Raw genomic sequence first — 11,664 nt, forward strand, 5'->3', positions numbered from 1 at the left:
CAAAGCCAAAGGCAGATGCTCATCCACTGAGTCATCCAGGAGTCCCTAAACTAAAATCTTTGGGGGGAAAAAAAAAGTCTCAACTAGGTTTCTCATTTTATAGTTGAGAAAATGGTTTCAGAACTCGCCCTTCCCTGAGTCAGGAACCAGAGCAGATGAGCCATATGATCCCCAAGTCCACTGCTCTTTCCATTTCAAGACACTGCCTTCTCAGTCACCCTGACTTCAAGAACTTTGAAATACGGTCAAATATTAGAATTAAGGAGCACTGAGATATACTACTTTGGATTTGCTAAAACGTTCTAAAATGTCATTATTTCTCTGTAAGGAACCTAACATTGTTAGGCATTTCCTAATGCCTTGAATTACATGACAGTCAACTATGAACATTGTGGTCACACACCCACTGAGTCTGGAAGAATGATACCCTAGATGTTGCTGCTGCTGCTGCTCTAGTTAACTAAACATTTATGCCAAAAGGGAGGTACCGGGGGCGGGGGGGGGGGGGGGGGGTCAGTCAGTTAAGTGTCTGTCTTTGGCTCGGTTTGTGATCTGGGGTTGAGCCCCACTTATGGAGCCCCATGTCATATGGCTCCCTGCTCCCCAAGTCATATGGGCTCCCTGCTCCCCATGTCATATGGGCTCCCTGCTCAGTGGGGAATCTGCCTCTCCCTCTGCCCCTCCCCCCAACTTGTGTGTGTGCTCTCTCAAATAAGTAAAATCTTTAAAAAAAAAGGGGGGGGAGGGAGGAAACCCTTTGCGCACGAGTTGGGGAAATTCATATATAACACTTTCTTAAAAGGAAAGAAAAATGTTAGAAATATTCACAACTATCCCCCAAATAACTAAACAGAATCCTGAATAAAAACTACCCCCTACCCAAGTTCAGTCTTCTCTGACCCTCCGAGCGCTCATCCAGTTGTTCATAACACAATGTGCTGCTACCTTCCCTGTAATGTCTAACATTCCCACATGGCAGGTCAACAACATTTCTGTGATAGATTCAGGAATGTTAGAAATGCTCTGATATTTTTAAAAGCTTATTTCTATTGTTTCCTTTACCAAGAATTCCTTTCTTTCATATCTCCTGTTCAAAATTTTAAGTTCAAGGTTATTTTATTCATATATATATTTAAATTTATTTATTTTTACTTCAGTAATCTGTATATCCAACACGGGGCTTGAACTCTCACAACCAGGAGATTAAGAGTTGCATGTTCTTCTGACTGAGCCAGCCAGGTGTTCCTTAAGTTTAATTTTAAGCCCATCTGCTCGAAAGAGGCTTTCCCCAAGTTGGAATTAATTCCTTCTTTCCTTTGAATTTCAGCCATGCCTTCCTTATAGCACTTCTGTCTCCCTATATTAGAAATCTCTGAGAATGACTTATTTCTCTAAGGGCAAGGTCCTGATTCATTTTAGAACTCTTATGGAATTCATTCAACAAACATTTCCTGAACCAAATATGCACCCAATGCACAAGCTCTTTTTAGTATTTCAAAAAAGCCTACATTTACCAGTAATAAGGGAGCACAGGCAGGCACTAGGCTGGCTCAATCAGTGGAGCATGCAGTTCTTGATCTCAGAGTCATGAGTTTGAGCCCCACACTGGGCATGGAGACTACTTAAAAAAAAAAAAAAAAACCAAACCAAACAAAAAAAACAGGGAAGCACAGCTAACTAAAGTAAGATCCTTGCTTTGGGCTGAAATTGTATCAACTCAACAGAGTCATCAGATAATCTGATTATCAGATATATATAAACACATACATACATATATATGATTAGTAATAAACAGTTTGTCTAGTAAGCAACATTAAAAAATATTAGAGACACTTGACATGCACTTTGGTGTAAAGGAAGAGTGAATGAAAGAGTCTGTACAGGCTTTGGAATGTGGCTTTTACAGCCTAACCAACCTGATTGTAATCCAGGCTCCTCCACTTAAAGTAGATTATGACTGGCTTGATACTTTTGACCAGATACTTAATCCAAGTTTCACTTTTCCTTGCTTGTGAAATATGGATAAATATCACTGATCTCATAGGGCTATTATAACGATCTAAGGAAATTACATTAAGTGCTTATTACTGTCTTTCTTCTTTACCTATTGTAATGTTTACTATCTGTTATAGTTTCATTTTCCAGTCTGCACTTTATTTTTTTTTCTTTTGATTTTATTTATTTATTCATGAGAGACACAGAGAGAGAGAGAGAGGCAGAGACACAGGCAGAGAGAGAAGCAGCCTCCATGCAGGGAGCCTGATGTGGGATTTGATCCTGGATCCGGGGATCACGCCCTGAGCTGAAGGCAGACACCCAACCACTGAGCCACCTGGGCGTCCCGTGTCTGCACTTCAAATAGGAAAAAACCTCCACAAATTTCAAGAAAATAATAAATCCGTTTGATTCTGCCCAGAGATCAAATGTATATAGCACATAGGAAGTGCATAAAAATTTTTGTTGAACAAGGTTGGTTTTAGCTGCAGACAGGTTTCAGGGTACACAAACTTAGACAACTGTGAGGGAGAGAAACAGAGCTTGGGTTCTGACAGGATCTATGAAAACAATTCTTAGGATTTAATTTTCTTTTTGAACACAGAGAAAGATGCTACTTCATGCATAATTACTAACAGGTTCAAAACCCTAATGAGAGGGTTTTTGTTTTGTTTTGTTTTGTTTTTAAAGTAAGCTCTATGCCCCCATGTTTAAGAGTCCCATGCTCTGGGGATTGAGTCCTGCATCGGGCTCCCTGCAAGGAGCCTGCTTCTCCCTCTGCCTATGTCTGCCTCTCTCTCTGTATCTCTCACGAATAAATAAAAATCTTAAAAAAAAAATGTATTATAAAATTTTTCATCCTCCATGACACTTTGCACTATACAATAGGACTCAATATGTATCTATTTAAACAAACCTATATTTTTGTATTGTCCCCTTATGGTCAATTTTACAATTCATATACTTCTTGATACCTCTGTATGTTACCTATGGACATCTAATGAAAAATCTAAAAATGAGCAAACCTCACCTTAGAGACTGAGGTCAGTCAAATAAGGAAACCAGAATCCTAAGTAGGTTACCAGGAAGGTAAATAAACGCAGTGGTGTAAGTATAGGCATGAATGCTACTACCGAGGCTTACTACATTAAACCAGTAAGTAGGGATCCCTGGGTGGCGCAGCGGTTTGGCGCCTGCCTTTGGCCCAGGGCGCGATCCTGGAGACCCGGGATCGAATCCCACGTCGGGCTCCCGGTGCATGGAGCCTGCTTCTCCCTCTGCCTGTGTCTCTGCCTCTCTCTCTGTGTGTGACTATCATAAATAAATAAAAATTAAAAAAAAAAAAAAAAAAAAAGAATTGCCTTAAACCAGTAAGTACTCACAGAGGCAAAGGTGCCGATCTGTTTGATATTCTGTTCATAGCTCTGTGAGCTGGTGGGACGGCCAGGGGTTCTTCTGGAGTACCAGAAAGTATAGTTGTACTGCAGGGGATGCTCTGCTGGCCCAGGGACAACAGCCTGTGAATTAAAGAAGCCGTGTTAATCTAGGGCATTTTTCACATGATCAGAGACTGAGAAAACATTTTACAGTGTCACCCCTTAAACACCTCCACAAAAAGGATACACTGCACCACCTGCAACATGCCCAAGATTCCACTTACACAGTAAATTTCTTTTCTTTTTCTAAGATTTTACTTACTTAGAGAGATGGAGCAGAGTGAGGGAGAAGCAGACTCCCTGCCGAGGGACCTTGAGATCACAACCTGAACCGAAGGCAGACATTCAACTGACTGAACCACCCAGGTGCCGCTACACAAAAAATTTCTTTAGTGTTTAACTGACTCTAAGTTCCTGTAACATTTTATCTGTACTCTTATGGCATTTGTAACTTTCTGTTTTCTATCTTAGGTATTTACATTTATATCTTATCCCAGCCAAGTACTCCCAGGCCAAGTACTGCCTCCTCTATGATACTTTATCACTCACTGACTAGTAACCTTGACAAGCTATGTAACCTGTTTGTGCCTCTGCTGCTTACTTGCAAGATGAAGGAAATAATAACAACCATATCGTAGAGCTGCTGAGAGGAACAAATAAATTAATAGAGGGGGATCCCTGGGTGGCTCAGCATTTTGGCGCCTGCCTTTGGCCCAGGGCATGATCCTGGAGTCCCAGGATCGAGTCCCGCGTCGGGCTCCCGGCATGGAGCCTGCTTCTCCCTCCTCCTGTGTCTCTGCCTCTCTCTCTGTGTGTGTCTATCATAAATAAATAAATAAATCTTAAAAAAAATTTAATAGATGTAAAGTGCTTAGCATAGTGCCTGACATATAGTTAAGTGCTCATTGTCAGCTACCATTATTACTGCTACTATTAAATATAAATCTCTTGATCCATAGTCTCATTCACCTTTCTCTTAGCACCTATAGTGTTTGTATCTGGATAGTACTTGACCTCATGAGATAAACAATTGTTTTGATATTCCAAAAAAAAAAAAAAGAAATTGATCCATCTATCTCTCATTCTCTAAATTTTCTCCTTTCCAAGTCACTTTCAGCTTAGACTACTATTAACTAAAGAGTCTAAAATTTGAAGGGATGTGTAGGACTTGAAATACTCAGCAGCAGCTTATGAAGCAACAAATAGCCCTGTTAAACTCCAGGGTTAATCTCTCATGCTGGGAGAATGCTGTAAAGCAAGGCAACATCTCAAGATCCTGTGGCAAGGGAAAAGTTCTTTTTTTTTTTTAATTTTTTTTAAATTTTTATTTATTTATGATAGTCACAGAGAGAAAGAGAGAGAGAGAGAGAGGCAGAGACATAGGCAGAGGGAGAAGCAGGCTCCAGGCACTAGGAGCCTGATGTGGGATTCGATCCCGGGTCTCCAGGATCGCGCCCTGGACCAAAGGCAGGCGCCAAACCGCTGCGCCACCCAGGGATCCCAAGGGAAAAGTTCTAACTTCCAATATGAACGTCAGTGATTCAACAATCTTTTTTTTTTGAGAGTAAAAGCAGATATTCCAGGGGGACCTGGGTGCCTGACTCTTGATTACAGCTCAGGTCATGATCTCAGGGTCATAAGATAGACCCCCAAGTCGGACTCCACACTCAGCTCAGAGTCTGTTTATCCCTCTCCCTCTGCTCCTTCCCCTGCTCACACATCTGCGCATGTACATTCTCTCTCTCAAATAAATAAACTCTTAAAAAAAAAAAAAGCATATATCCCCAAACAGGGTGCCATCAAGTTAATCCAGTGTCTTTCACATAACAGATTCCACAAAATAACCAAATCTCAAGTCCAAGGGCACCTCTATCTATATAGCACAAAACTCACCTTCCTCTTACTGCTGCCCTGACTTTTGTCTCGTTCCGTTTTTTCCTTCTCACCATCTTTCTGTGTGCTGTTTTCTTCATTCTGATCATGGTCCCCACTGTCATCATCTTTCAATCTGAATGGGAAGGCAAAACAATGTTAGCCCATGACTGAGCTGATATTTGCTTACCTAACAAAACCACCAGGTCAATGGAACTACATTATAATCAACCCCAAGTCACTCAAAATACAGGCAATGAGATGTACGTGAGATGAGGAAAGGGCAAGGAGTGCAGTAAGGCAGTTAGGAGGAATTCCAAAAAAAACCCAGTCTTCCAGTTTTCTAACAGGTAAAGAAGCAAAAGGCAAACAGTTTTTTGTTTTTTTTTTTTTTTTAAGATTTTATTTATTTATTCATGAGAGAGAGGCAGAGACACAGGCAGAGGGAGAAGCAGGCTCCACGCAGGGAGCCCGATGTGGGACTTGATCCTGGGCCTCCAGGACCACGCCCTGGGCCAAAGGCAGGCGCCAAACCTCTGAGCCACCCAGGGATCCCCAGCAAACAGTTTAAGGGACGGTTTTCTTTGCCAAAAATCATCTCCACCCTCTATCCATCCTCCACATAGCCACGAGCATCTTTCTAAATGCAAATCTGAGGGCACCTGGGTGGTGCAGTAGGTTAAGTATCTGACTCTTGGTTTCAGCTCAAGTAGTTGATCTCAGGGTCCTAATTTTAAGGTTGTGAGGTTAAGCCCAGCATTGGACTCCATGCTCAGCAGAGTCTGCTTAAGATTCTCTCTTCCTCTTGCCCTCCCCACTGCCTCGCATACACTAAAATAAATTTGAAAAATCTTTAATTAATAAATTCAATCTAGTCATTTAACTTCCATGCCTAAAACCATTAACCGTGCCCTGTCTTTGGATGACCACCCTGCAGGATAAAATACAATGAAATTTAAGATCCTCTAGAATCTGACTCCTGCCTACTGAAATCTTCTTTCCCTCCCCATCTCCCAAAGCAACCTATAGTTCCACAGCTGTGCTATCTGCAAACACTACCCCTCAGCCCAAGGTGACATTCCTTCCATGTCTGTTTTTACTATTAAGTGGAGGGATCTCTTAGAACAGTCTAATATAAATCTTTGTGCCTTCAGCACCAAGGACAAGAAGATGCCGCCCTAACGTGTAGCACAAGATGTTGAATCAATGTTTAATGAAAAGAAAAAGAAATGACTGAAAGAAGGAATGAATGTCTTTTCGCCTGGTAAGATTGGTCAAATGCACAGTAGGTGCTACCCTCCTAGAAGCAGTGAAAGTATCCTAAGGCTTTCAGGTAACATATAAAGCTCACTGGATTTAGACAAAAAGATAAGCAGGTGATGACTTCACAAATACATAAGAATGCCATTTAGTTTAGAGCTGGACCATTAGCTTATCATGGATCTTCTCCAAAATCACCTCTGGCCCTAAGGACTATCTAGTCAAACAGAATTAGGTAATTCTCAAGAAAGGTACTAGAAATACTCAAATGATAACATACACATTATCTTACATACCTACAGAAACACATTGCAAAGCATTTTGCATTTCTTTTGTCCATAAATTTCCCATGCCACACACATAAAAAGCACTCAATAAATATTAGAATGCACAAACTAGCCATGTATTGAGGTACCTCCTCTGCCCACTTCACAGCTCTACCTGTAGGATACATTCAGGTGCACCATGCCCCAAGTGACCCCATCCCCTACCTTCCTGCTCATGACAGGACTATGAAGGGCACCTGAAATAAGGGCAGTCCATCCTGGCCAATAACTGGTGCCTTGTGGTCTTGCTCAAATTATGAGTACATTTCTTCCTTGGCCTTTCATTCAGGAGATGAAAGATCAGAGATTCAGGAGCTGGGGCAATCATATGGGTCCCATATGAAAAAAAGCCATAATGGAAAAAGTGAACAAGAGAAAAGAAAGCCAGGAGGGAGAAAGGGAATGGAGCAGAGAAAGCAGAGAGAAAAGGGGTTTTGTCTATGATGCTGCGACCTCACTGACTTGGTAAGACCTAGGAGACTTCTGGGAGAATGTTATCTGCGTTTATGATACTCCTTTCCCCTTATTAAACTCGAGTTGGTTTGATGTACTTTCCTAAAGGAGCCTGTATAGCACCAAGTCCCATATTTACCAAGCCACTTATTGTATCAGATGCTACTGCCTGTCCCCAAGCACCTGACTGAGGAGATAAGGTATACATACTCAGGCCTCAGCTTGGTTACAAAGGTCCTGCTCTGTGTGTATGTGCCAGTATCACCTCCTGCATGGTCCCAACAAACACCTCCACTCTCATGTTATCAACTTACTTGCAGCTTCTTGATCTCCCCTCCCTCTGTTATGCTCATCGTCTGGTCTCTCGTTGGAGAGCCTCTCTTCCCCTACTTAAATTGTCCTCTAGGACTCAGGATAAGGGCCACTTTCTCTTAGAAGTATTTCCTAATCTCTCCCTAGGCTGGATCAGGTTCCCCTCTTCTGAACCTCATCATATCAGTGTTTGTACTGGTCTCAGCTATAAGGTCATGCCTAATTTATCAGCTCCCAAACAAATGGTTTTTTATACTGAATGGGCCCAAGACAGCACCTCGTTCTCTTCTTTAGGGCATATCTCAGGACTCAAACCATTTCCCTCTCTTCTTACCTCCCAGCCTCCACGATAGTCTTCTGGGGTCCCTTCCCTTTACATCTTGAAGAAAGGCAGTCATCCCACATCTCTCATTTTACTAGCCCTAAGAAAAGCACATGTTCCTTTCTTTGCTGCTATTCATGATTAGGAAACAGAAAAATAGCAAAAATAATTATATCTGAGAAGAGAGTGCTACTGTGATTCCTGGACCACACTTCCTGACTCCCTTCAGAGATGATAAAAGGAAATCCTAATGTGTTATTTCTTGAGGGTGGAGCTAACCAACCACCCTGCCCTCTAAGCCTATACTTAAAGGCAAATCACTTGCATCCTGTCTTCCAGAGGCTACTCTTCCCAGCTTGAAGCTGGATTTGAGCCAAGATACAATCAGGACTAAAAATCAGTGCTCCAGACTCAGGAGGGCAATTAGCATCTCTAAGGCTATCCAGACTGAGTGGCTCCAAGTCAACTCACCAAACCTCTGCCCAGGTTTATCCTCACACTGCTCTCTAAGCAGACCAATTCCGGGCAACCCTGGTGGCTCAGCGGTTTAGGTTTAGCACTGCCTGCAGCCCAGGGTGTGATCCTGGAGACCCTGGATCAAGTCCCACGTCGGGCTCCCTGCATGAAGCCTGCTTCTCTCTCTGCCTCTCTCTCTCTCTCTCTCTCCTCTCTGTGCATTCTCATGAATAAATAAATAAAATCTTAAAAAAAAAAATAAGTAGACCAATTCCTTGTGGATAGGAACTTAGATTAATTCATCTTTACATGCCCAGCATGAGACCGAGGCAGACAACAAACATGTTTAATGAATGCACTTCTAAAATCAAAGCAATACAAGGCAGAACAGGATGGGAGCCAACAGGTGGTTCCGACAATACTGTAAGAAAGGGCCAAAAGCTAGCAAAGAGAGAACAGTAACAAAATCAAGTATGGCATCTAGATCTGAAAACTAAGGTAATCACAGTCTGGGACTGCAGAAAGTGAAATCATCCTAAGGTTTCACACATCAACAGGACCAATGACAGTGGTAGCTAACTGACTGGATAGATGTAGGGGGTGGGGTGCAATTATAATCCTAGATTACACTCTCAGAAATTGAGCCCACGCAGGAGGTTAGAGCTCTTCTTTAATCTGGGCTGATCAGATTAGACTACAGTACCCAGCTCTAGGCACTGGACTTTTAGGATACTGGCAAACTGGAACCAGTCCTTAGGAACCACGTGGTGAAGAGTACAGAAGCCAAACAATCGTCTAAAAACTGCAGACTTTTGGGGAACCTGGCTGGCTCAGTCAGAGGAACTCTTGTTCTCAGGGTTGTGGGTTCGAGTCCCATGCTGGGTGTAGAGATTATTTAAATAAACAAACTTAAAAAATAAACCCTACAAACTTGTTACATGAAAAATAAAAACTAGGGACAGGAGTGTGGTCTCTAATTGCTAATTTCAAATAAATGAGAGCTTTTATTTTTTTTCCTGCATACCTAGGAGATGTTAAAAAATTCTGGGTTATTATAAGGCATAGTAAATAATTAGAACGAATTAAAAATGACCCAGGTTAATTTTTGTCAAGAGTTACTTGAACCAAGGTTAAACAAACCGGGGTTTGAATCCTGCTACGTGCGTCTTCCTGCGCCTTCCTGTTTTCGTGGGCAAGTTACTTAACCTCAGAGGGCCTCATTTTCCTATCTATAAAAGGAGGTAACATGATCCCCTTAGCAGAGTTGTTAGCAGTAGAAATAACATATGAAAAGTATCTACCAAGATTCCTATGAAAACTGTTACTATCATTCTTAAATTAGCTTACCGCAGATCCCCAAATGATATGGGCAAGACTTGCTTAGCTGACCCATAAAGTGCCTTCCTAAGATGCAATGTTGATCTGTTCAATTCAGTGGAGGAAGAGGTACAGAATTTACAGAAAGCTCTACTGAAGGAGGACTTAGATCTGGAATTTGGTGTTGCAAAGATTTAAGATATAAGGGGTGCAAATGGGGGTGGTGGTGGGAAGTGTGGCTGTTCCTATTGAGATGGGCTCAGCTAAGAGCAGGCTGGGGGAACGTTTAGCCAAAGACTTTTTCCAAGTCCCAGAGACTTCTCAGCAACCAGGAACACATTCCAGAGGAGCTGCCTAGAGCGCTGGAATCCCGGGACTCCCAAATGTGCAAACCAGCACTCATTGTACTGGGGGGGGGGGGGGGGAGCACACAAAAAAAAAACAAAAAAATTCCAAAAAAAATACAATTTCCCATCAGCAGCAGGTCACAACCTAAACAGTGATGCCACTTTACATTCCTCCCTATTAGCAATTTACAAAGTCCCTTTAAGCACTTGCTGAACCCGATTTGATCCTCACACACCAGGGCAGCAGCAGGGCCCCAACCGCTAACGTGCTTTACGTGAACAATGGCTGGGTGACTCTTCCACTGTCATATAAGCGGTAAACTGGTGGGTCTGGACCTGGGAATCTAGGTCCCTAGAGATCAACTATGCTTACTAGAAGCACATAACCTGCCTCAAGACACAGTCGCTAGAGGAAAACGTGCAAAGAAATAATTCTGCATTTCCTTTTTTTTTTTTTTTTTTGCGACCCCAAACGATGCTGCTGGAACTGGGGAGGTGGAAACGGGGGCAATGACAGGGGGGTGCTCGGTGGACCAGAACAGGAGCAGCTCCTAGGGAGCGTGCTGGAGGGGGGGGGGGGGGAAGGGGGAGGAGAAAGGAAGCAGGAAGGAGCCTCGGGAAGGCCGGGAGCATTCCGTAACTGAGCCGCCTGCAGGCGCCAACGGCCACATTACCTCACTGCATCCTCACCACTCTCCGGCCCGGGCTGTCACCGTCCCCACTCTGCAGAGGAGAACCCTGACTCGGAGGGGCGAGGCGAGCTGCCCAGGCGGGAGAGCGTGTGCGTGGAGCCCCGCAGGGCGGCCCGGCTGCGCCAACACCCCAAAACCGCCGCCGTCGCCGCCGTCCCCGCCCCTCCGCGCCGCCGGCAACCCGCACCCACCGGGGCGGGGCGTCCAAAAATCTCCTTCCGGGCGGCGCGGCCACCTCCTCCCGGGACCCCGCGCTTCGCCCTCGGGCCGTACCCCCCTCCGCACCCCTGCATGACGCCTCCCTCCCCAGCCCCCCTTCTCCCCCGCCGGCCGCCCGGGCCGCGAAGGCCCGCAGCCCAAGCCCAGGCCGCAGGACGGCGCCGGGGAGTTTCGCCGCTGCCAGCCCCCGTGGAGGCGGGCGCGGGGGGAACGGCTGGGGGAAGGGGCCCCGCGGGGCGGCCACGCGCCACTCACGCGTCGAACTTGTTGTTCATCCTCTCACCGCCGCCGTCGCCACTGCCTCACGGAGTGACTTCCGCTCCGCCGGGTCTCCCCCCCCGCCCAGTTTAGGGCCCGGCCACTTCCGGCTGCGCGCGGCGCAGCGGAACCTCTGCGCGCTAGTCCGGTGCGGGGCGGGTATCCCGGGACGCCGGCCCCGGGCGGCTGCGCGGCGGCTGCGCGGAGGCTGCCTGGGTCCCCGCCGCGCGTCCGAGGGGCCGCCCCGACTCCACACCCCCCCCCTCCCGGGGGCGGCTGCACCGTCCTGGACTCGCTCTTCACCTGCCCGAGGCTGTTTCCTCCTGGGTCCCGGCCACGCCCCTTCGGGTCGCCGTGTGGCTGGAACCGGACCGCCGGTGTCCGGCGCTGGACGCAGCC

General features: G+C 45.3%; 1 protein-coding gene across 3 annotated transcripts in view; it reads right to left on the reverse strand.

Annotated features, from left to right (window-relative positions):
* The window catches only part of EIF4E2 (eukaryotic translation initiation factor 4E family member 2), a 31,749-nt gene extending 20,347 nt beyond the window's left edge, over window positions 1-11,402 (reverse strand). For 2 of the 3 annotated variants that reach the window (XM_041766746.1, XM_041766744.1), the window contains exons 1-3: window positions 11,263-11,401; window positions 5,325-5,439; window positions 3,378-3,512 (exon numbers count right to left, since the gene is read on the reverse strand). In XM_041766746.1, coding sequence (XP_041622680.1) covers window positions 3,378-3,512; window positions 5,325-5,439; window positions 11,263-11,282 — 270 coding nt within the window. In that variant the 5' untranslated portion in view covers window positions 11,283-11,401. Of the gene's footprint in view, window positions 1-3,377; window positions 3,513-5,324; window positions 5,440-11,262 lie in introns of all 3 variants that reach the window. The other variant, XM_041766747.1, reaches the window with a different exon arrangement.
* Window positions 11,403-11,664: the final 262 nt, after the last annotated feature.

Source organism: Vulpes lagopus, chromosome 8 (genome assembly GCF_018345385.1).
Source record: "Vulpes lagopus strain Blue_001 chromosome 8, ASM1834538v1, whole genome shotgun sequence".
Taxonomy (NCBI): Eukaryota; Metazoa; Chordata; class Mammalia; order Carnivora; family Canidae; genus Vulpes; species Vulpes lagopus.